Raw genomic sequence first — 26,318 nt, 5'->3', positions numbered from 1 at the left:
GTATGTATGCCAACAAACATAATCTTACGTATGTCTATCTGAAAAAACGAATAGATATATTCATATATTTTAATATTTGGATATTTTTCTCAGTTAATATATTTCCAAAAATCTTTTAATTTTTTATTGGTTAAAATTTCTCTTTGTATGAGGGTTGTCCAAGAATTAAAGACCTTTATTTATTTTTGGCGATGCGGCTGTTATTTCTCAAAAGATGGGATTACTGGCGTGTAGAGTAGACTTCCCTCTCCAGAACGAGTGGTGAGCCGGCTCGGTAGCTGCTTCAGTATGACCTTTGGGTCCGTTTGAGATGGACGCTCCGCTGTCGAATCCCGCCGCCTGCGAGGTGCGTTCAATCATTCGGTTTCTCAACCAGGAGGGAGATCCACCCTGTTGAATTCCATCGTCGTCTCACATCCAATTATGGTAATGTGATGAACCAACGGAATTTCAGGAAGTGGTGTACTGAGTTTTCGAGTGGTAAAACGAGTATTCATGATGAGGAGGAGAGAGGAAGGGGGTCCTCAATTGGTGACGTTTTGTTGAAGAAAATCCATCAATGAAGATCGCCGTCTGACAGCCCGTGAGCTCGTAATTTTGATCCCAGACGTCAGTAAGTCTACAATACAAATAATTTTGAGGGGAAAATTGGGGTATGCAAAGATGTGCTTGTTGGGTGCCCAAAATACTGACGGAAGCTCACAAAAAAAATCATGTGAAAAGCGCTTAGGTCTTTTTGAAGCTTTTGGACTCATTCAAATGGTATGTCCTCCGTCATCCTGGTCATAGCCCTGACCTGCCGCCGAGTTAGTTCCTTCTTTTTCTTCACCCGAAGCAACATTCGAAAACGATCGACGAGGACGTGGAGGAAGAGATGAGAAAATTTTTGAGGTCGGCAGGGCCGAAGTTCTACTAGGGAATCGAGAACCTAGTGCCACGGCTCACCAAGTGCATCGATCGTAACGGGGATTACGTAAAAAAATAGTGGGGATACCTAAAATTTTGTATCCTTTTTTTGTAAAAATAAAATTTTCCTGATTTTTAAAATAATAAAGGTCTTTAATATTTGGACAACCCTCATATTATACAGTGATAGCTCAAAAAAATTGGGAATTCGTCATCATTCTGACATAGCACTATACATTAAAGTAGCACAGTGCTTGCGTGTAATGAGATTTGGCAACATCACGCTGCATTTGCGATCTATCTGTTGGCCTTACCTACTGTTTAGCATACATGTGATTTACAATATGGCTCCGTAGCATACAATCATGCTAAAAATCATAAAATCACAGTGTGCCAATTATGATGAGCAATTTACAAATATAAAAGGATAAGACTTTTTTTCTCTTATTGTAGCCACAACTTCTCCATGTGACATAACCTCAACTTGTCTCGAGAAATTGCTGAGGGCTTTAGACGCACGACACGTAGCTGGGTGGTATCATCCTGCAATGAGAATGCTGATGGAGTTGCAAGCCGAGAGAGGGACTCAAGACGGGCTTAGATCCATGCTTAAAGAAGCCAGGTACTATAATAACCTATACTACAATTTTATTATTTTACTAGTTGTAGTATGTAATAGATACGTATCATCTCATAATAATATTATGATGTATAGTATGTCAATCACAATGTTAAAATGGACAGCAGAATAAGTTAAAAATAGTGGAATTAATTTTTCAACCAAAAATGTATATTATTTAAAATTTTAAACAGCCATGTACCTACCTACATTACAATGTTAGTAGAATTAATAGGACAATAGTGTTAAAAGACATAAGTGCGAATTTGTAATAATATGCTTCCTTATTTCAATACAAGTAGTTTTCATCTGTTTACAAAAGACTGAGCAAGGTTAGTTATGGGGCACTTTTATTGTTAAGATTTTGCGTTCATTAGTAAAGTGGTGTTTTTGCTTATGCGATAATTGCATAGCAAGTAGGCCTGGTTCAGATTATGCTATTATTTTAGTCGAGTGTCGAGTAATTTAATAACTAAACGTGTATGAACAGACAATTTAGAACAGGTCATTTAGTAAAATCATTTAGATGAGTCAGTCCATTCTGTTCTATTTTTCGGTCCAGTAGTGGCCCCCATCACTATCATTAAATACCAATTAATATGCTGCGAGACAATTATTTTGAACACGTTATCTTTAGTTAAATACATTATTGTTGCCATGACTTTGTTTTTGCTGTGTTCGGACACTTTTCAGTTACTAAAACATTTAGTGGTAAATAAATCATTCACCACGCGATTAAATACTAGCTTAGTCTGAACTAGGTTGTAGAGACATGCATTCTTTCAAGGCATTCAGTGCTGAGGTAAAATCACACTATATGACTATAATTATTATATTATGCCAGATTTTTAATAGTAATAGATACAGTAAAATAAATTCGAATAGGTTCGAATAGTAATAGGTTCGAATCCTGGGTCTGGCAAGTACACATATTGTTTTTCAATATGTGTGTGAGTCAGGGTATGGACCTAATAGGTTGAGCAAGTGGCTGACATCCATTTCTCGTAAAAATAAAATCTGTTAATACAAACCTCTACTCTGTGGAGGCCCATATGATCCTATTAGGATCGGACATGGTCGAAGAAGAAATAATTTTCATACTATTTATTTTTTTAAATAATGTATCATTAAATTGTTTTTTTTTTTCTACCTTAGGACTGAAATTTTATCCACCCTTGATTTGCTAGCAAAGGAATCACAGAAATCTTTGCAATTAGAGCAGAAATTAACTGAAATTGAGCAAAATAAGGATATCTTAAATAAATTGGATAGAAATATAGATTCTGAAGATGTGGACAACCAAGATATGGCAATGTGGACTTTGAATCAAGACGATGTTAATAATGCAGACTTTAAAGACAGTGAAACGATCAAAGATACTTACATCCAACAAACAGATAAGAATTATTCTATTGTGTTGCATGAAAATTTGATGCATTTTCATAAACAGTTTGAATATTTGTACGAAAGTATGATTGAAATATTCACCCAAAGTCATAATGATAAAAATAAATGGTCCACTATGGAAGAGCAGTATAAAATTAACATTGAAGCATTGTCCGCTGAAATTGACAGCGTTAAAGTACAATTGAATGAGTTAAGTGGAAGTGAATTGGATGAACATGTTTTTAAATCATCGGATGTTAGCGATAAGTTTTGTTTAGAGAGAAAAAATAAACATTTATTAGACACTTTTAAACATGTGAGAGACATAAATGTGACAATAAAAGATGAATTGTTTCAGTACAAAATCGATACGTTTAAAAAGTTGAAAAGTTACGAGATAGACAGGCAAAAGTTGATGTTTCACGTGACTGATTTGAGGAATAGTCTGCGAAAATCGGTGCCACTCGATGTGTTTGTAAAACAAAACGAAAAGATGAATTTGTACGAAATGAAGTATAGATTGTTTTTGAATAATGAAGTATTGAAATCTGCTGGAAATGCATTTGACTGCGATAAAGATCAGATGAATTTGTTGAGTGGAAAATATGACTTACTGCAGACGGAAAATGATGAACTGAAAACGTTACTAAAAGACGAGAAAGAATTAAGAATTGTATCTCATAATATTGAAACAGGTTTGTTTTATTATAATATAAAAATCAATGTTTATATTTTAGAGTTTTTCAAGTATGATTATGAACGACTCGGTTAATATTTTCCAGCCGATGAAAGTCTAAAACAACTGGCATCAAAACTGGCCGCTAGTGAGACAGAAATAGTTGCGTTGAATCAAAAATTGAAGTATTTGCATGAAGTCAACAGTCTATTATCACAGCATCAGGATGCTTCACATTTGAAATTGGAAAACTGCAACAGTCTCCTCACTGCTGCCAACATGAAAATAGAATTATTGGAATCTGAAAATTTTAAACTGCAAGAAAAAGAGATGGCATTGATGTAAGATTATACATTATGACTATCATTTATAAAATATAGTCTATTGATAGAATAATTAATTATTTTAGAGTATATTTTTCTTTGTAGTGACAAGTTCCAAACGTCATTATCAGCGGATCAATTCAAGGATAGCTCAAATATTTATGAAAATACAATTAAGGAAAATGAACAACTTAAAATGGCCATTTTACAGTTACAAAATAAAATGGAAGCATTAGAAGAACAGGTGAGTTAAGTTGTGATTATATTGAGATGCATGTCACGTACTGTCATGGCGACAAATTTAGTGTATGGTTTCATCATTTTGCAGAATATTTTGAACACACACGATCTCTGTAAATTCAATGATGGAGTAACCTAGTAACGAGTCTGTAAATTCAATAATATTTTGAACAGAACCCAACCCGCAGACCATAGATAATAGATAACATTCTTATAGAAAATACATAGTGCCAACCGCTAAAAACAAAAAACACGCGATTTTGACATGATTCGAAAATGTGTAGGCATGTAGAAGATGATAAAAAACATTCATTGAGTCATGCAGGTTTCGATGCAGTGCGGTACCACGTGAGGTGACCGTATTGTTCTGGTTTCGGAAGATATTCCTAACTGACAATGTTCGTTTAAAGGTTCAAAATATGCTACGGGATGCGAGCATCAGTCTGATAACATTTTAAATACCAGGAAAAATGACATTACACACCTTTTTCCGTAGCGGCAGCTCACTGTGACATCACATGATAGTACGTGACGTGCATCTCAATATACCTAATAACAACTTTATTTTTTTCGCTTTCGTATACGCCTCATTAAATATTAATTATTATACTTTCTAACGTGTGAAATGGTTTTCAGATAAGTGATATCCAACACGACAAACTGGTCAATGGTTTAGAAATCAATATCTTGAGGCATCAGATATTGGATCTTCAATCTGTCAACGACAACAAGGCAATTATTGCCAGGTGAATATTATATTCAATCTATTATTAACTTACACGGTTTTCGTGAATAAAATTATGAAAATATTTTTTTTTACATTTCATTTCCAAATGGTTATCGATTTCCAATATTTTTTTTTTTTTTTTAGATTGAGCGGTGAGATACTGGTGTCTCATTTACACACGGCTGAGATGCACAAGAAAAGAGACAAACTTACAAAATCTCTCGAAAAGGAAAGGGACAAACGTAAACAATTTCAAAACATCATTGAAGAGAAAGAGTGCCAATTTGATAACTATGTCACTCGGACTAATTTAAAAATAAGGTAATTTTAAAGATGTTCAGGAAAATTTTATTGTGTGCAAATAGATTCAAAATAAATATGAAAGTAAAGCTGAAGAAAAGGTGCAAATCATGATTTGATATTTTTAGCAAGTTCTGAAATTTATTTGCCAGAGATTGAGATAAAACCACATTGCATTAGTGTTACATACAAACATAAAATAAGTTTTTATTTTTATTTATTTTTACTTACTCACTTCACCCTGTCACGTCCCAGTGTTGGGGCATTGGGCAAGCACAAGGTTGCACCACCTTCCTTGGTCCATCACCACGTCTCGTGCTTCCTGCCATGTGAGACCTGCAGCGTGCAGATTGCTTTTGTAGCACCGCTGCTAGGTAAGAGAGGGTTGGCGACAGAACCCTTGAGGTATCGTTAGTTCCGAAACAAAATCGTTAACTGAATTTAGGTGAGGTTGTCAAGATGGAAACGGGGGTCTGAGACTTCCTTATACTTGTGTTAATATGTTGAGTTTTAGGGTGTGCAGGTTATTTTAATGTATTTAAATAAAAAATCACAAAAAAATCGCAAATAAAAAGAGGTAAAGTAAGGTAAGTAGCTAATCAAAACAGAACATTTAAGAAACAGGTTGCCATCTTCTTTATTTATGAACAATTAATTATTGAATAAATGTTGTATATTTCTTCTCAAGTTACTATTATCACAATTCCAAATATTCTGTTTCTTTCATTAGTTTCCTAAGTTCTGCACTGCAAGCAATGAGAGAGCAATACCAAGGATCCATTCCTTTGGCAATACTGGAAAATATATATAATACCAGAGAAGAAATTAAACTAAGACTGGCGGAAATCAATAACCTTGAAGAGGAAATGGAAAGTAATTCACGTTCGGAAAGTCCTGGATTATTGGCAGTCGATTCAAAAAATATGCAGTGTATGAATGAAGACATTTTGCAGTGCCCACATTATATTGAACTAATGATAAAGGTATGGACTTATGATACGTGTGTAAAATTTATAATAATGTTCGGAATATAATACCCCGCTTATGATTTACTGCTGGCAGTATCGCGGCCATAACAAAAATCGTGTAAATTGAAAGATTGCAAGCATGGATCAAAAAAGTTCATAAGCTTCAGAATTTTCATGCGACAAGGACTGTACGATATCTGCGCCCGCATAGTATTATTATGATAGTGACAAACCTGTCGGTAAAAAAACGAATTACACCTATGACTCATTTTGGGGTTAACCGATTTTCACGACCTGTCAAATAGCACCATACAATAACAACGTCGCGTCTCGCTTAATCTTGAAGAATGAGATTGGCGAGATAGTCAGCAATTTTGTATGTAAATAGTTATTATCAAGATAGTTTAAAATACACACTATTCATCATCATCATCATCATCAGGGGCGCGACAACCCGGTGTGGGTCCTGGCCTCCTCCAACAGCTCCCTCCACCTGTCCCTATCCAGTGTGGCCGCTTTCCAATTTGGTACTCCCAGAATACGGCAGTCACTGGCAGCTCCATCCAACCAGCGAATCTTTGGCCTCCCTCTTCTTCTACGTCCTATTGGATTGCTGGACATCACTCTCTTTGCTGGTTCATTGTCATTCATATGGTGCACATGACCTAGCCATCGCAGTCTCCCAATCTTAATTGATTGAACTGCGCTGCAATCTTCGTACAGCCCGTAGAGCTCAGCATTATATCTTCTCTTCCAATTGCTGCCTTCCCTGATCGGTCCATATATACGGCGGAGAATTTTTCTTTCAAAGATGTTCAGGGCTCGCAGAGTTAATGTCCAGGTTTCCGATGCGTAGGTGAGCACTGGCTTTACAAGTGTCTTGTAAAGACAATACATACACACTATTGGTGCAAGTAAATCCATGCACGTGTACAGGCACTATAAGTCAAAAAATATTCCCAAATGGTTTCACTGCAGAGAAGTAAGTTTTCATATCATTTCAACTGTTTTTATCAGTGTATAAAATACTGTGTATCCTGATAGAATTAATAGAACGTTGCACTATGGCAGCTCGTATATATGTAGTCAGAATAAATCTACTCAATTAAAGACAAGATTCGTTCGCAATTCCTGCTTTATATTATTTGTTTCCACGATTTATGTTATAGAAAATGATGTATGTATGATTTTTAAAAAATGGAATACAACAGTACCTATGTGTAATTTATTGATTTTCAAGTTTCAAAATCGCATTAATTAAATAAAATTAGTATGTGGATTAAACATAACTTGTGTTACAGGAATCTAAATGGGAAAGAGAAAAATCGGGACTTGATTTGAAAATCAGCGGCCTGGAAGATAATCGGAGAAAAATGGAAAGCCAACTGAATTCATTGGAAGAGAATCTGCTCATGCTGTCATTTGCTTTTGGGAAAACAACTTCTGATGATAAGAATGAATCTTTACCTTTTCATATGAGGAGGTCTACCTCTGTTGTGGAGTTGATTGATATTGATGTCGAGGAATCTCAACAGACCGAAGGTAAATTTTATATTATTATATAGATCTTATTTTAATAATGATAGCTGATGAGTGTTGATCAGATGTATACTTAAGATGGTGGATAACTAAAAAGAATTCAAAGAGTTAATGGGTTTATGTTTGGATATCTGCTCTTAATATTTTAAACGGTTGGAGCACGTCATTATGTATGTGTTGAGGAACTTTTGTTCTTTTATAAAAAATGAGTGGCTGTGCAGGGCACACACGGTAGAAGTTTAAAGTTATTTGTTTCGTTCCAATTTACATTATCTGTAAAAGTGTTAAAAATATGAAGGAGGTAATTAAATTTGAAAAGATAAAGGCAGATGTATATCATTCGAAACAAAATGCATTTGACATCTGCGCTAATCAGACATGCTGCATTCGAATTGAATTGAACACTTTCTCAGATATCAAATAGGCCTGATACTTTATTTATTGTTTTCCAAATCAAACATGACCATTTTTATTGCGAATCACCAAGATTCCCTCTTCTGGGGATTTTTTTGTACTAAGTTATCACCGGCCATCTGCGTATAAAGCAGAGATAGCAGGCCGTGATAACGTCAAGGCCAAAGCGGGGGTAGGAGACAGAAACGCACGGTGTATGGTGTCGAGGCTGGTATATTTTATATTATCGCAGATACAGGGTATTGTCGTTGGCGGTCGGTTGGTAATTGGCGCTTTGGCGGGCTGCAAACGTGGTGTCGCGGCTGGGCTGCTGATTGATGCTTGGCATCCGAGGCGAGTAGTGCTTGCGGCGTGGCGATGCAGTCTTTTTTGGTGGGAAATGCTGGCTGGGCTGCAGACGCTTGTGGCTCCGCGTCCAAGGCGAGAGAGAAGAGATCCTGGCTGGTCGACGTCTGATGTAAAAAAGAGCTTTTCGCGCGCGTCCCACTGTCAGATTGCCGGCATTAACGCGCTCTCTGTTTTACCGACGAATTGACTAGTGGCGGTGCGAGCGACCGTTTTTGACAGGCCGCGTCTGTGTTTTGGCGGGAGCATAGACGAATTCGAATTTCTAGGAGACGGGTTCCGCTCGGCCGAGGGTTGCGATAACCGCGAAGAGTGGACGTAGGCTGTGGTGTATGGGAAAGTTGATGGTTCGGTCCGTCCTTTGAGGTGGTCTCCTGTGGGAGACTTTCATCTGGTATCAAAGTGTAATTTTAAAAATAATATATGATAATTTTACTGGATGTGTGAAATTACAAAGTTGTCATACAAGGCTTTCTTTTGAAAATTATTTCAGATCAACCTATACATAAACCGACTCCAAAGCCCCGAACAATGAAGAAACCTATACCAATGCATAAGAATAATGAAAGAATTAATGACTACATAGAAACAGACATTAATTTACCGGGATCTCCTATGAAAAATATTGATGACGGCAGTTCACCGAAACCTTCAACCAAGACTACTGTAGTCATTCAAACTGACCCTGAAAGTCCACCTGTCATGGAGAATGCACAATGTCAGACTGATATTGTTGAAGAAATCAAAGAACCATTCGATTTCGAAGATGTATCTGAGCTAAAATTTAAAATAGATTCTCTGCAATGTGAAATTAAAGAGTCACTCTGTATGGTTTCTGAGAGATCGGAGAAAATTTTGAATTTGGAAAATGATAAAATAGCCCTTGAATCCAAAATGGCTGCTGTAAATCAGCTGATCCTTGACAAGGAAACTATTATTGTTTACTTGAATGTGAAGATTCAGGAATTGGATAAAGGCAATGTTGATGCGGTGGATGAGAAAATTGATAATGAAAATGAAATGGACCATCTAAAGAAACTTCTAAAGGGTCTTAAAGATATTGAAAGTGATAAAGATGCCACGATTGAACAGTATAAAGAGTTATTGAAGAATGAAAAGTCTGAACATCATAATACAAATGTACTCGCACAAAAGCAAATTATCGGCATGAAGATGAAAATTGAATCATTGGAACGTGAACATAACAGGTATTTTTTATTAGGGTCAACTGGACAATTGACATCTGGGCGCTGTAAAGATAAATAAAATATGTAAAGAAATACATGTACGGTATGTCTTGAACGAGCAAGTATACAAGAAATGTAATATAAAATATAATTAAGCGAGGTTTTTGGTCGTTGAAATGACTCATGTTGATGGTGTGCTTTACACATTCCATTTGAACTGAAGCGATACTGTGCAATAATGTTTACAAATCGGTTGATATTCCGCAAAACGTTCAATGTATTTAACAAACTTTCGACCGGTACAATATATTGTGCAAACTTTCAATATACTGGTAAACGATCAACAATGTTTCGCAATATGATTCCCCATTTTGTGTATATTGAAGGTTTGTGTAAAATATCAAGCCAATCAAAAGTTTATTTAAATACATAATACAATTTGGGGAATATTGTCTCGTTACTATTATTGCGTAATATCACTGTGTTTCAGCAAAAAAATTTGGTACACTATTGACATGAGTATTTGCAACAACCATAAGTTGTGTTTTATTATAGGTAGATATTTTATATTATACTTGCTGGTTCAAGACGTAATGTACACGTATTTCTATGCGCATTTTATTTATTTATACAGCGCCTAGTTTTCCATCAACCAGTACAATTTTTGATTCTTTTATTGTCAATGTTTTTAAATTAATTATCTTTGGTTATAAAGTATTTATAATCTGTCTATATTTTTTACAGTTTGAAAGATTTGTTGACTGCACCGTCTCATGTCGAAAATTATAATGCCACCATGGAAAAATACAGAGGCTCAATTCTTCAGCTTGAAGACAGATGCTTTCAGTTACAAAAAGACATGGACATTAGTCATGCATCACTGTGAGTACCTACTTAGTATTAGATGGTACTTATATTGCAACTGGTTCAAAGGCGCTGTCCTCGTTATCCAATCCCTCAAATTATCATGGTTTGCACCACAAAAATTTCAACATAATTTTAGATTCACTCAAGCAGTCAATAACACAATATAATTATTAAACATGCATGTACATATTGTCTTAATAAATTGTGATTCTTGAATGTGTTACAGATATTATTATCTTATTTTAGATCATTTCTCAAAAACTTCACATTTTAATGCAAATTTAGCATGTCAAATAATAGATTGCATCAATTATAAGTACATACACAGAAAGGTTGTCAAACAAAACTAAGATTATTGATTAGAATATTTAGATTTAAAATCACATTATTGTCTAAGGTTCTACTTATATTACGAAAATGTGGGAAACATCAAACTAACTGTTAAAGATGGTGGCTATGTTTCAATGTGAACATTTACAAAATATTAATTAACCAATTCAACCATACTAAAAATGTTATAGAATTTCCATCTAGACTTCCTGTAGCTGTGGTTTAAACTTTTTGGACTAGTTTAAAATCAATATGACTCACAAATAAAATTGGCTTTGTTTTCAGCATTTCATGCAAATCAGAATGCGAGCGTTGGAAGAATCTGGCGGGTGAAAGATTTTCCAATATGGAGTCACTGAGTCGGAGACTCGACGAGAAGCACTCTAGCGAAGTGGTGTCGTACAAAACGGAGACCTCACACTGGCTGGCACAGCTGGGAGATTGCCGCCAGGAAGTGGGTCTGCTCAAAGCGGAAATCACCGATCAGAGAACCACCGCTATTCGCCAGATAACAGAGAGAGATAGCACCATTCATAGATTACACACAGCGAATACAAGCTTGAAGGTGACGATTATACATAATTAGAGTCTAAATTTATTTGTATTTTGTGAAGTAATTGAGGTGTTATCGCCTGAGTACGATTGGTAACGCATCAGCTAGTGAAGTCAAGAATTCCAGGTCTGGCAAATTCACATGTAATTTTTCAACCATAAACTATAAACACATTACCCTGCTTACTTTCTGTGTCAACTACAGTTACAGAGGGTGAGTGGGGCATGAGGAAATGGGGAAAAAAGTGTGACAAAAATATAATTTGAGTAATATCATCACTAAACGTAGCTAACTTTAACTCAATAATTATTATTCTAGCACCAAATTTTGAACCTCCAAACTGTGATAGCAGCCAGCGACCCCACCTTCGATTTGTCCGCCATCATTGAATTGGAAGAAGATGGCAATTCAAATGGAGAAAATAATTCTCTCATGCAAACTGACAGAGCCGGCTTTAGCAAGTTAGAAATGTCATCTGACACCATGGAAACTAATAGACATGTATTCACCGATCATAATGCTTTGATGTCTTCGAGAGAAGCCGGTCAATCCGCATGGTGAGTTATGTAGCGATCATGCTACTCTGCATTAAATTAGTGACACACTTTAATATGTAGGTTTTGTTATTAAAACAAAACATTAGCAATAATAATTGTCAACGTTTCCTCAATCATAACTAGACCGTAGTGTTTGTTTTGATTGAGAATTACGACAATATCTATGGTAATATAAGTACTGCATTAATATAAATAAGAAGAACAATCTATGAACTAACACTCAACTCGTCGAGTTGGTCACGAGATGCAGGTACTGCTATTGTCACGAATTCTTCACTCGACGTAGTACATCCGTTATTCCACTCGAATCAAATGCATTCTTATAATTATTAATCTCTTGATCATTTCGATCTCATCAGTACATCATTACCTTGAGATTATATTCTCACATTATCGTCCTTATTATTGTATTCAGTGTATTCTTGTATCAACCAATAAACTTTCATTTCAATAACCAATCAACAAAGACTCTCCATCATACCACCTACATCATCCATCATCATCCATCATCATCCATCATCATCCATCATCATCCATCATCATCCATCATCATCCATCATCATCCATCATCATCCAGCCAAAGATACTTTATCATGAGTAACATAATGACTTTTCTTATTTGTAATAATCCATGCAAAAAATAGAACATTGAAGCAATGACAACAGATTTATTTTTATTTTTTTTACTTAATCTCATGCACAAAGTCTCTAAATTGAATTCTTCTCTATCATCATGCTACTATTTATCAGTGGCGAATGATGGAGGTAGGCTGTTAAAATACGCCATAAATAGTTCACATTAAACTTTGTTAATCATACGTGTTTGTTTTTATTGAACTAAGACTGCAATTTACAGATGGTATTGGTTAGATTTTAAAAATCAATTAAACCCTGCCTCAACCAAACCATTATAGTTTTGGTGTACTTTGGGCGATATGACAAAATTGTGCACACTTTTTCATTCATACTTATTTGTTTTCGTTGAATTAAAAATACATATTACACGTTATATTGGTTCATTTTTTTTTAAATTCATTAGGCACTGCATAAACCAAACTATAATAGATAAAAATTACAAGATAAAAAGAACTTTTTAAATACAACGTTTTTAAATTTTCCATTCAATTATTATGCTCAAACTTGTACTTGATATGAAGTAAATAAAAAACAAACAAACAAACAAACAAATATAGAATACTGAAATGTCATTTTGATTTCCATAGTACCATAGTTCCACATATATATTAATAATTTAGTTGCTAGGACCACCCACTTAGCAACCAATAATAGTGGATTGGATTACGGATTTCTTCCGAAGTAACTTTTCATACAGAACAGAATTAACTGAAAATGAATTCAATTCTACTTAAAGATGGCTAAAAGTATTAAAAGAACGTATTGTCATCGTGTTCTGATATATTCTAAAAGTGTCAAATGTCTAGCTAGTCGGGAAGCCAGTTAAAAATTGATTGCAAGATTTGTACCGGATAAACAACCACCGGACAAACAAGAATATGAGCTAATAAAAACGTTGTAAAAAATATTATTCTATCTATAAAATATCCAAAGTTATGTATGATTTAATTGCATAATTTTAGATATTTTATAGATGGACGATTATTTTTTGACTATTATCTATTATGGCTTGGTTTTCGCAGGGTTTAATTGAATTTTAAAAAACTAACAAACACCATTTATAAATTGTAGTCTTATTTCAATGAAAACCAATATGTATGCCTGACAAAGTTTAGTATAAAATATTTATGGCGGATCTTTACAGCCTATCGCCACCCTTCGCCACTGCTATTTATACTATACTAGTCATTCCCATTTCCATACGCCACCCTTCGCCACTGCTATTTATACTATAACAGTGATTCCCATTTCCATACATTTTTCAAATTATTGATAACTAGGTTGATCCAACTGTACAATAAATCAGATGTCCTCTTCATTGTTATGTGTTTCAGGTCAGAAGCAGTGATCGACAGAATACGTGGTGAGAAACAGATGCTGGGAAAACAGAATGCGTTACTTCGGAAACAGATTCGGGTGTTGACGGGCAGGGAGCGTAGAACTCGCCTGGAGTTAAGCAACCTCCGATCTCAAATATCCAGAGGGTAATAACATTGTATTCTTCTCATAGTATTTTTTATCCAGTGTAATTATAACTATGGTCCTATAGCTTACTATAGGGAACTATAGCTTGAAAGTTAAAATAATTGACATGGAGAAAAATCATTGTCCAGATTTTCACAAAATCGTATACCATCGACTATCGTACATAATTGGTTCTTGAATGTTGGTACGAATGTTGAATGTACAAAAGTATAGCAATATAAAAAAAATCATCTAAAGGTGTACATTAAAATATTTGTTTATCAATGGTTATAATAGAGTTAACAAAGCGTATAAGCAATCAGGTGTTTTCTTTACAAACTTGTCAAGAGATAGTTGAATACCACACTTTTTTTTCTTTTCTTGATAGTGTTATATAACATGCTGTCTTTTTCAATTGCGAGTATGGATGTGCACAGTTTTTGCATTATCATTGTACACATATAACACTATTGGTTAATACTTGCTACATGACAGGCAGACCATGCAGCAAGAATTGACAGTGCCAACTTTAGTAATTGGAACATGCCAACAAGGAGGATGCTAGAGCAGCCGGTCTAGACACCGGCTGGATGACAGTGGCCCAGGATACTAGGACCCAACTTTGGTTATTAAGTTACTGATTATGATGATCTTTATTCAACTTATTATAATCGTATATGAAGCGTCTAGTTACAAAAAGCGATATGACAACATTTTCAATATTTGCAGGAGACGTGTTTTTATGATTTAAGGTAAAATTCGTTATTTTTAGTCAAGATTCTTTATTCCATCATATTGTAGGTTTAAATTAGAACAAAATGACAATGTGTAAGTACCAATAAACTCTAAAATCAAATAAATATTAGCAAAATAAGATTGTTCATATCGCGATTTGTAACAATTTTTTGGATTGGCGCAAACTCACCTCTCATTCAGCACGCGCCAACGAGATGCTACAGCATGGTTAGGAAATAGTTTGTACTAAAACTAATGTTATTTTTTTCTCTAAATTAAAAAATATCAGCATGATAACACAAATGTTTTTAAAGATTTACATATATTATACATTGGAACTGAGAATAAACAAAAGCTAAAATAATAGCATGTAAATGTAGAACAGAACATTTTATTGCTTATTATTTTGGATGAAATGTATGTTAATACTTTTTTCGGAATTAAGCGTGATTAGGGCTTTACCTGAACTCTTAATCCAGGAAAGGATGGGTACAGAATATGAAAGGTAGGAAATGCCAAAATTTATAGGCTAGTTATCGAGTATTGCTATCAGGATTTCTGGCACGATGCTTTCTGCATATATTTACTCGTGAATATTTCAAAATAATATTTTTCATGGAAAATGCAAAATGAAACACCAACAAGTCGTCCATTGTTAAGGTAGCACATTTAAAGCCCTTAGCATTATGTCGGCACGGTGGGAGACTAGGCAAAATAGTGGGTGTGTACCTAAAAAAATAGAAAGTAATTTATTTAGTATAAATGTATGGGAAGAGTTTAATTTTAAACATAAATTTTGGTACAAGTCGGTTATGGGGAAACCAGTGGCAAGCACATTTTGAAAATAGCCGATATACTGGATTATTTGGTAGGTTGGGTTAGTTTAGGTTAGGTTAGATTTTAATTTTTGAAATTCATGAATTTTGCCAAAATCGTCTACGACATTAATTAATTAATCATTAAGTTAATCCCTCCAAACAAAACCACACCCGGTCTTAATCGAGCGTATCACGTGGCCCCTGATCGTCTACGACAATTAGCGCAGTTCCCGCCTGGCTTCTCCATAACTGACTTGTACCTAAATTTCATAAAGTGAATATAAAGAATAAAATAAACAGCAGCCGCATTTGGAATCCACTGGAAATTCATTTTAACAAGTTGTTTTGATATGCTTATTTTCATAGAATACGTTTTACGTAAGAAAATGCATAAACTATAATCGATTTAAATCTAATATATTTCATAGAAAAAATTAAAAACAAACATTTACTAACATAACACTCAGTATAGACAAAAATATTACACAAAAAATACTAATTCAAAATTAAAAAATATATATTTAGCGGTTACACTGTACATGGCATGTAGTACAAACTTTACTTACTTTATACGGCGTTCCTGTTCGTTTTTCTACGAATATTTGTTTTGTCTTCGCTTTCTAGACACTCCATTAGTAATCTTTTTTATATTTTGGAGTAAGTCACTCATTATTTATAGTGATAAAACGAAATGAATACAACGAATAACTGTCATCTTGAGCATACAACTTGAGATTTAGTTCTGACATCATTTTTAATATCTACCGCTCGCTGATTGGTCGACTTAAATTCGCGCGAAATCAACCAGACTTCAAATATTCCGATTTATAAATTATATCGCTTTTTGTACCAAATTAAGAATTTAAAAATTTTTTTTATAGGTTTATATCGTGTTTAGGAACATAAAATTTTCACACATGGTGTAAAATTTTGCGGACAATACGAACGTATTTTTTTCTCGATTTCGACAAAATATGGTTTTATCGCTTTTTGTAACTAGACGCCTCATATGTTTATTTGTTGAACTGAGATCTTTTCCTTTAGATGAGTCAAATTTTGTGACTCTTTTGCACTAAAAACCTGTTTTAAGTTTTTTAAAGTCTGTTATTGTTGTAGACCTGTTGGCACCAATGGAAAGTCCCACCAAGTCGATGACACAATACTGCTGAACAGAAAAATTGAATCGTTGGAACTTCAACTGTCGGAAAGGAGCTCTGTGCATTCGGCTAATAATAATAGCAAAACCAAACAAATGGCGCTTTGGGATAAACAAAAAAGGTAATAAATAATATTTTATTGTCCTATTTTACGTCACACTAGTGGGGTACGATTTATGAAGTATTTATTTTTAATTGCTCGGTTGATTATATATGTATCACAAATTACACAGAATGGTGTTTATCATTTATGTTTAAATTTAAATTTGTTTCATTGCTAGATGGCAAGAAACGTCTGAGCGTTGGAAGCTGAGATATCAAGAGAAGTGTGCCCAATTTGATAGGCTCGAAAAACATCTCGACTCAGCCCGGGTAACGGTTTCAAGATTAGAAAGAGAGAAGAGACAGCTGGATTCGAGAGTATCCAAAAGTTCAAGAGGTAAATAGAGTTATTGCTGATTTAGAGTTTTACATAATTACCAAAGGATGATATTACATATATAGAAAGTCATTAACCATTAAAGTAATTAACATTAAGTCAGTAACCCTTTGGTGAGAAAGCGCATGGATTTTCGTGTCAACAAATTCGTGTCAATATTTATTTTCATCACTTTAAATAATCAGTTTCTTTAAATTGTAAACATGTTTTCATGTGATTTTGGGACATTTTAAATCAATAAAAATTGTGTACAAATTGCAATAAAAATTGGATTGTTGGATTTTCACCATATGTGTGACTTTTGTGACTCAATTTTTGTTATTAGACGCTTCAAATGTCATTTTATTAATTTTTAGAAGGCCAAACCCCATCGACTGGTACTGGAAATTATGACAATCATGTTGAAATGCTGCTGCAGGACAAAGAGAGGCTTGAAGACGAGGTCAGGAGTCTTAAGATCAAGTTAGACGGAAATATTAAGCACAGCTCATTGCTTGAAAAACTGGAATGGCAACAGAGAAGAATTACCGCGTTGGAACTGGCCGAGAGAGTTAGTAATAATTGTGTTCGTTTATTGCTGATTTATTCATACTCCACTTGTCACAAGTTTACCATTTTATTTTTCAGGAAAACTGTTTTTGTACCTTCTATAAAAAAAATTATACAATGATAATATGAATACGTGTATTAAATAAGGCTCTAAGTACCAAAAAGTAGTATTGCCTGTAGTTACAAAATACCGAGTCATTGCAGTAAAATTTCATGAAGCAGACCTTTTGAAAAATGTAGTTTTACAGTGTGAAGCAATCACGGCAGCTTCTATAATTTTAGGTATTAAGAACTCGCAAGTGTTAACACACTATCGTCAGCTATTTTATATTGAATGCCGTTGACCACTGCAGTGCTACTTACACCATTATAAATAAAACACGCCAACGGACTTACAACGTCGACAGGTTTAATTATTTTGCTGTATTTTTTTGAATTGCTTGAGGCACTTAGACTATAGTTGAAGTTATTGGCGTTGGTATGTAGAACATTTTTTTATAAAAATGTCAGTTTTTATTATTTTGGTACTTAGCGCCTTAATTAATACACGTATTCATATATTAATGTAACTCATTTGAGTATGTTTTATGTTTATTCAGGGAAAAGATGTTCTAGTCAATGAGTATGAGAGATTGCTTGGCCAGAATTCTTTGCTGACTAAGCAGAATCTCAAGCTGGAGTCAGAGATTTTAGAAAATCAACTGCTTCTCGTCGGAAAGAGATTGGACCCGGACGGATCTGACGGTGAAAATTCTTGCTGCAAAAGAGTGAAGCAACAAAGAGATCATTTGGAAAGGTGACAAATTTCTATGTTGATTAATACAAAATTTTGAGCTTTATTAGCCGGTTCTATGCCTTCAACGAGCTCTCTCGCTTTATGAGGTGGTGACCGACAGGCCGCACATACAAATTTCACGAGTTATCTCGTCTGACTTTAAACTCAAATTACTAGCCACTGTTGGTTGATTTGCATAATCTTAAAAAATTAAACACACAGTGACATCCGTTTGAATAATTATGAAATACTAAGCCACAAATTATTGGTATTACGATTGTAGTAAAAGTTTCGCTCTACATTCAACATATTATGTCGTGAAAAATCTACGGCCTGTCAGATACTGCCATAGTTATATCGTGAGGCATAGAAAAGGTTAATAAGTTAGTTGTAAATTTTATATGATTCTGAGTTGTTTTTTTCTATGCAACATTATTTATATTAGGATTTCGTTATGGTACCTGTGGGTAGGATTTGTATAGTCTCATGAAACAATATGGGGAATAACAATATCTAGTGGCAATTTTCCATGAAGCAGATTTGGCAGTCGCTTATCAGAAAGTAGGAAAATCTTAAAAATATACATATTTTGCACCCGTGTGTAGGAAAATTTTTTACATGTGGCCAGTGACGTCCCTAGACAAAATGCCGCCCCTAGATAGTGCCAAAATGCCGTCACATTTTTTTTAAACAGTACTTTTTTTCATCAATTCATGACTCAAATATCTAAGAAATGTGTTGTATGGATACTACTAACAAGATATAGGTATACCACTAAATCTCTGCTTTAATAGACAATTAATAGCGTGTGACTGACAAACAAGTTTGGATAAATTTTAAATTAGATATGCATGTGTCATTGCTTTTCCGATTTGCCGCCCTTTGGGTAACTGCCGCCCCCAAGCGATGCTCAATCTGCCTACCCCCACGGAATGTCACCGCATGTGGCCTCCAAATCTGTCAGTGCCTTTACTATACTCAAAACCGCCTTTGAGAATATGCTATTTGAAATTAATGATATTATGTATATAATTGACTGAAGATGCTTGATGGAAATTGCATTTAAATTTTGATTCATTAAATCTCTGTATATTACTATAAAGATTGGTTTTAGCTATATCTACTGTAGAAAGGAAAAAGGGCGTAACCCTCAGTTTTTTTCAAAATAGGTTTTATTGCATAATAACGTTGTATTCAACTAAATACACATTGTGTTCAAAGGATGTAAGCTACAAACGTCGATTTATTATCTAAATTTAACTATCAATTTAAAAAAAAGAAGGAAGAATTGACATGGGAAAAATGACTTAACCATCATTTTTGTTGTTTTTTTTTTTAATTAATATCAGATTAAGTATATAAAAACAAAATTATTAATTATCATGCAGTTCAAGGTTACATCTTTTTTGTATTTTAACTTTGGTCGGAAACCATAACAAAAACATTTTTGTGCCTCCTGTAAAATTTGAGTTGTGTGGATTACGCCCTTTTCCTTTCCACAGTTGATATGTATTCAGTTGTATGTATACCTACATATCATAGGATTAGTAGGTTGCTAAAATTATCTTTATGGAAATGTACATTTTAAATAAATTTGATTGAGGTATACTTTCCAAGGCAGAGACATAATATTATGTAACTGTAACTTTACAGTCTCAATTGCATATCATTGAAGTTAATGATTTTTATATTGTCATCACTTAACCTGTTATTGTAATTTTTGTAAGTTATTGTTTTCTTTTCCAGCTATTCAAAGCTTCTAAAAGAAGAAAACAGCTATTTAATCGCAAAGAATATAGAATATACGGCTTTGGACCCACCGGTTCAAACCACCGGCACCGTTTCTCAAGTTAAAAGGATTTCAGATCTCGAAAGAACAGTATTGACACTGAGAGGTTTGACAGAAAAAATATTATTGTGACCGTATATACCTATGGTATATTTTGTTGAGTACTTATATTTTATTTGCTTTACAAACTTTTGCCAGGTCTGATTGGCAGACTCCAAGCAGATAATAAGAGATTGCAAATTGGTGCTGGAAGATTGAGGAAATGTCCTGTGCAATTCTCAGAAGATCAGGTATGGATTCATTGACTATAATTCATTTTTACTGATAGTGTTTTACCAATAAAACAAACCAATACTGCACCTTGGTTTTAAGGTGTTTTGAGACCAAAAATCTAACACGACGTACTTATTTTTGGGTTTCTGTGGGTTGTGTTAAGTTTTGATTTGGTTTTTGATCTCAAAAGACCTTGATCACAGAAACAATATGGAGTACTATAGCTTTACTGAATCATTTCATATTTCTAGACATCAGAGACAACCGAATGCATTTTTTTTGACTTGTTGCCATCGGAAAGAAAATATCGTTCCCCGTTCAATAAAATATTACCAAACGATTGAGTTTCATTTTAGATATGTATTTTATGGTGCTGAATATTAATTCGAAGTGGAACTTGATATCTTGTAAATGGAAGCCCATAAATTACCAAGCCAATTATCAGATTTTTGGATTGTAATATGTCAGAATCACACAACACACTAAGTATTTATTAATTTACCTAAGTATTAGCATATTTAACTACTAGCAATCACCCACGACTGTGCATGTAATATGAAAAGAAAAAGTGGACAGACAAATATACACTATGAAGAAGTTAATTGTTTCGCATTATTAATTCTTTTCTCGTGCCTTCACAAGTGCGTTATTTTCGAGAATCGAGATGAACGTTTACGAAAAAACAAAATTGTTATCAACAATATTATAATATAGTCTATAAGTTGTGCAAGGTTCATGAATATTGGTAAAAAAAAATTTGAGTAACAAGACAAATAGACAGTCCAATTTTATTATTAGTATAGATTGTTTTTGCACGTCCTTGGATGCAGTTTCTATCCAGTTTTTATATTATGTATAATTATTTTTAGATACTGGAAAACTTTAAAATCGAGAATGAACGCTTAGTTAGAATGATGAAGGAAAAAGATGAACTTTTAGAGAGAGCCAAGAGTCTTCTCAGAAAAGCTGCTGATAAAGAAAAGCAACTGGTCAAAGAGGTACTTAATGATTGTTTTATGTCTCTATCTTCCTAACATTATTAATGCATCATTTAGGCACTTCTAATTATGTATTCAGATTTATTATTGTGAGACATATCAAAGAAAAAGAAATAGTTATGGATGACAATAATTACTATTGCATATTGCTAGGAAAACATTCAAATTGAATTTATGAAAAAATTATATAGGACAAAATATTGATTGTTGCTGCTTGAGAGGATTTTTAAATTGCAAACATTATACAAACTGTATTACTTAATTACGTATGTACATGGAAAATAAAATACTGTAAATATAGTTTGGTAAAAACATTCTGTTGATCAATAAATGCACAATGGTGAATATTTCAATACAGTGACATATGTATTATTTTCTCCCATTGTCATCATCTGGTATTATTATATTCCATCATATAAATGCCATGTCACTTAACGGCTCACGTGCTCGTCGTAGGTCAAAATTGAGTTTTTATTGTATTTTCAAACCATGATCCTGGACACTCCTTAAACGTTGTAGATAATATATTTATGTAATTTTTAAGCCTTATTATCCTTTATAGTTATTTTAAACATTTGATGACTGCATAAAGTATTTTTGTTACATAAAATAGTATTCTTTTAAACCTCTCGCTCTAATGTTTTAGAATATAGTCATATTTCGGTACATAACTGTGCAGTGGTGTTAAGATTTTTTACATTTATTAATTTTTAAACGCATTTATGAAACCATTAGTATAATTTATTATAAGATAATTTTTGTAAAATATTCACGATAAAAAATTATATTGATAATCTCTGTGATCCCAAATTTGACAAGAATTAGGCATTTTATTATTCAAAAAATTGGCAAGATTAACACATTTGAAGATGATTCTAAAGATACTTATTATAAGCTATGTCTTTGACCATTCAAGTGTGATAAACATCTTATGAATAATGATTGCTTTATAATAATTATTGACCTAAGAATAAGGTAGTGTTTTTTTGAAATACGCCATTTCTTTTGTCATTCCCCAGTGGTTAAGCTACAACATACGGCCGTAGCCATAAATTGACAAACTATAATTAAAGTAGGGAGTAAAATGATATTGACGCGCGTGTTCGAACATGTACCGTTTAAAAAAAAAAAAAAAAAAAATTCGGTTAGGTACATGTTCAAACACGCGCGTTAACATAATTTTACTCCCTAATTTAATTTTAGTTTGTCAATTTATGGCTACGGCCGTATGTTGTAGCTTAACCACTAGGAAATGACAAAAGAAATGGCGTATTTCAAAAAAACACTACCTTATTCTTAGGTCAATAATTATTATAAAGCAATCATTATTCATAAGATGTTTATCACACTTGAATGGTCAAAGACATAGCTTATAATAAGTATCCTTAGAATCATCTTCAAATGTGTTAATCTTGCCGATTTTTTGAATAGAATAATGCCTAATTCTTGTCAAATTTGGGATCACAGAGATTATCAATATAATTTTTTATCGTGAATATTTTACAAAAATTATCTCGTAATAAATTATACTAATGGTTTCATAAATACGTTTAAAAATTAATAAATGTAAAAAATCTTAACACCACTGCACAGTTATGTACCGAAATATGACTATATTCTAAAACATTAGAGCGAGAGGTTTAAAAGAATACTATTTTATGTAACAAAAATACTTTATGCAGTCATCAAATGTTTAAAATAACTATAAAGGATAATAAGGCTTCAAAATTATATAAATAGATTATCTACAACGTTTAAGGAGTGTCCAGGATCATGGTTTGAAAATACAATAAAAACTCAATTTTGACCTTCGACGAGCATGTCCCCCCTTAATGTCTTCAACACGAAATAGTAATATACATTTTGCTCTGTTTCCGGTAATGTACATACAATGAGAGAACGGTATAGATATTATTGAAATAATATTTTGCAACTATTATTTGCAGTAATTTTATCTAAAGTAATATTATTATTATCGTTTTAAACTTATTACATAGCTGTGAGTAGAGTTGGGTATTTCCCGAGAAAATCTCAATCTCGAGATTTGAGATTCCCCGAAATGATGAAATTTTGAATTCTCGAGATTCAGGATTTCCAGAAAAGAATTCTCGAGAATTCCCGAGATATCGGGAAATTTAAAAAAAAAAACCCGTAAAAATCCTAAAATCATTGTAGAAACAAACAAATTCCAAGAAAATATGACTTTTTTTATTTATTTAAGAAGACAAACAAAATAGAAGTAGGAAAACGAAAAGAATTCAAAACGTTACTTATTAAAATAGAATTTCAAAAAACACAGACTGTCAATCGCTGCGTCTGACAATCGCATATGCTTTTGAGACACAAAATTCCCTTATGTTGCAAAAATTGCGCTCATTTTGAGTCGACGTTGGCTTAATTGTGTTAAATGCCCCGATCAGTCTTTGAACGTCCACTTTTTTTCATAAAGAAAATCGTTTTCCCGAATGCCGAGAAAAGATTCTCGAGATCCGGGATTTCCCTAAATGTTAAAAATTTTAAAACTCGAGATTCGGGATGGGAAATCTTGAAAATTTCTCGAGAATTCCCGTCGGGAAATTCCCAAAACCCAACTCTAGCTGTGACTGTGCATAAAATAATCATTAGGTTAGCAGTTTCTTTGTATACATATAATAAAATAAATGATGTCATTCATAGAATAATGCAATTAATTTCATTTCTTAATTTTTCAAATTTATTATTCCAGATATCAATGCTGAAAGGAAAACCGCAGCAGTCTGAAAACAATTAATCAAGATATCTGTACAAAGGAAGAATGATGAAACTTCTAAAAAACTCTCAACATATTTTATTTGTACATAATTGCGATTAAATTTTCTATATTCTATCTAGTCACATATTTCTTCATCGTTTGTTAATTATAATTTAAAATATGTAAGTCAAAAATTGTACTATTTTTGTTCCTAAGCCGACATCATATTAGGTATGTATAGCAATTAGTCAATGGTATTATTCTAAGCTAAAAATAATGTACCTGCACAATGAATCATTGTACCTACACCAAAAAACATGCTTCTAAAACCAAAACGGTCTTATATAAAGATTTTTGTAAGGTTGAAGATATTATTCTCTAATAAAATTATTGTCATACTGATTTGTAAGTTGTTTATTAAAAATATATCATAATGAAGCTATTCCTTGCAGCAGGGGTCCCAAACTTTTTTTCATGAGGAGCATATTAATTATAGCTGAAAATGTAATGGCAGGATTTTTTTTTCGATGAAGCCTACACAGGGAATGGGTAATACATACATATATCGACACCTCACACATAAAAGGTAGGAACTGCGTTTTTGGCTATTTTGACTTAATTGCCTTTTGTTATATAATTTTAATGATAATAAAACGATGATATCTAAAAAAAAAACAAAAATTTAATCAATATTATATAGGCATAACTGAAAAATTACAATTCCAGCATTTAAAATAATGCTTTGGTGTCAATCGCAACATTAAAATCGCTCTACTGCAAATTCACTATTTTGCAGTTCCGACCTTATAGCACCTTTACACGTGCATGAATTTACTTGCACCAGTAGTGTGTATTTTAAACTATCGTGATAATAACTGCTTATACGTATAAGTGCTGACTGTCTCTCCAAACTCATTCTTCAAGCGTAAGCGAGATGTGATGTTGTCATCGTATTGGTGCTATTTGATCGATTCAGACAAGTTCGTATATAATCGGTAGACGTCAAAATATTCTGTCCGGTGTAGTTCGTATTTCTTCCGGTAGGCTCGTCACTATCTCTATTTTTTACTGCACAAGCGCACCTCCATACAAGTACCAATTATTGAGTGAAAATTCAGAAGCTTCTGAACATTTTTGATACATGATGCAATCTTGCAACTTGCACGATAATACGTGTTTACACATGCATTTTCTTGTTATGGCCGTGATTTAATACGTACTGTCAGCAGTAAATTCGTGCACTTGTAAACGGGGTATTATACGTATGAGGTGTCAATATTTATTTGAAAAATAAATGTTACCATTTCAATTTTTTTAACAATTCCTACTTAATAACCCTGTATTAATGATGTTATTTAAAAACATTATTTTATATAATGAAACAGATGATTAAAAATTTGTAATTATATTTTTTTTATTATTAAAAATATTATTATATACTTTCATAAATGATATGCTAAAAATATTTAACAAAAAAGAATGACAATTTATTTTGTAGAATCTATGCCATTGGATTTCTTCAATCAATTTTTAACAGATACCTAATCTATGTGGATATTCCTATTCTTAAACATTCAATTAGATCAGTGAGTAGAGATCTGTATTTCGATTTTATTATATTCATTGTTGAAAAGAATGATTCACATACATTGAATCAAAGCATGATTTTATCTTATATGCCCCACTTTTTAGGGAGAGATATTTTTATTTTGATCCTCCAGGTTGCTAGTTCAATCATACACTGACGATGAATTTAATATATCTAATCTACCGACACAAAAATTCAATTGCAATTATTTTTATTAACCGATTTAAAATATTATGTAATTTACACTTTTTTTTAATATAAACTGCATAACTGAGTCACAGCACAGTCACATAGCACAATCGCGAGTACAGGGTTGAGAATCTCTGCCTGACAGACATTACCTACTTGGTTAAAATGTTTTTCAAAAATATTATTTCAATTTAATAGTCCAGTGTGCCATGAGCTGAAAAAGATTTGAATTATAGCAAT

General features: G+C 33.3%; 1 protein-coding gene across 1 annotated transcript in view; it reads left to right on the top strand.

Annotated features, from left to right (window-relative positions):
• Cep290 (Centrosomal protein 290kDa) overlaps positions 1–24,701 on the top strand; it is a 40,707-nt gene extending 16,006 nt beyond the window's left edge. The window contains exons 12-32 of the mRNA XM_085942775.1: positions 1,360–1,528; positions 2,681–3,606; positions 3,694–3,928; positions 4,016–4,154; positions 4,787–4,896; positions 5,022–5,198; positions 5,908–6,160; positions 7,447–7,687; positions 8,937–9,651; positions 10,375–10,512; positions 11,113–11,392; positions 11,699–11,937; positions 13,908–14,057; positions 16,707–16,868; positions 17,029–17,186; positions 17,543–17,736; positions 18,335–18,531; positions 20,257–20,405; positions 20,498–20,589; positions 21,442–21,570; positions 24,296–24,701. Of these exons, the coding sequence (XP_085798901.1) occupies positions 1,360–1,528; positions 2,681–3,606; positions 3,694–3,928; positions 4,016–4,154; positions 4,787–4,896; positions 5,022–5,198; positions 5,908–6,160; positions 7,447–7,687; positions 8,937–9,651; positions 10,375–10,512; positions 11,113–11,392; positions 11,699–11,937; positions 13,908–14,057; positions 16,707–16,868; positions 17,029–17,186; positions 17,543–17,736; positions 18,335–18,531; positions 20,257–20,405; positions 20,498–20,589; positions 21,442–21,570; positions 24,296–24,340 (4,898 nt within the window). The 3' untranslated portion in view covers positions 24,341–24,701. The remainder of the gene's footprint in view (positions 1–1,359; positions 1,529–2,680; positions 3,607–3,693; positions 3,929–4,015; positions 4,155–4,786; positions 4,897–5,021; positions 5,199–5,907; positions 6,161–7,446; positions 7,688–8,936; positions 9,652–10,374; positions 10,513–11,112; positions 11,393–11,698; positions 11,938–13,907; positions 14,058–16,706; positions 16,869–17,028; positions 17,187–17,542; positions 17,737–18,334; positions 18,532–20,256; positions 20,406–20,497; positions 20,590–21,441; positions 21,571–24,295) is intronic.
• Positions 24,702–26,318: the final 1,617 nt, after the last annotated feature.

Source organism: Rhyacophila brunnea, unplaced genomic scaffold, assembly GCF_057557595.1.
Source record: "Rhyacophila brunnea isolate RB1 unplaced genomic scaffold, BYU_Rbru_1.0 scaffold_15, whole genome shotgun sequence".
Classification (NCBI taxonomy): domain Eukaryota; kingdom Metazoa; phylum Arthropoda; class Insecta; order Trichoptera; family Rhyacophilidae; genus Rhyacophila; species Rhyacophila brunnea.
This window is presented reverse-complemented; position numbering and strand designations above follow the sequence as displayed.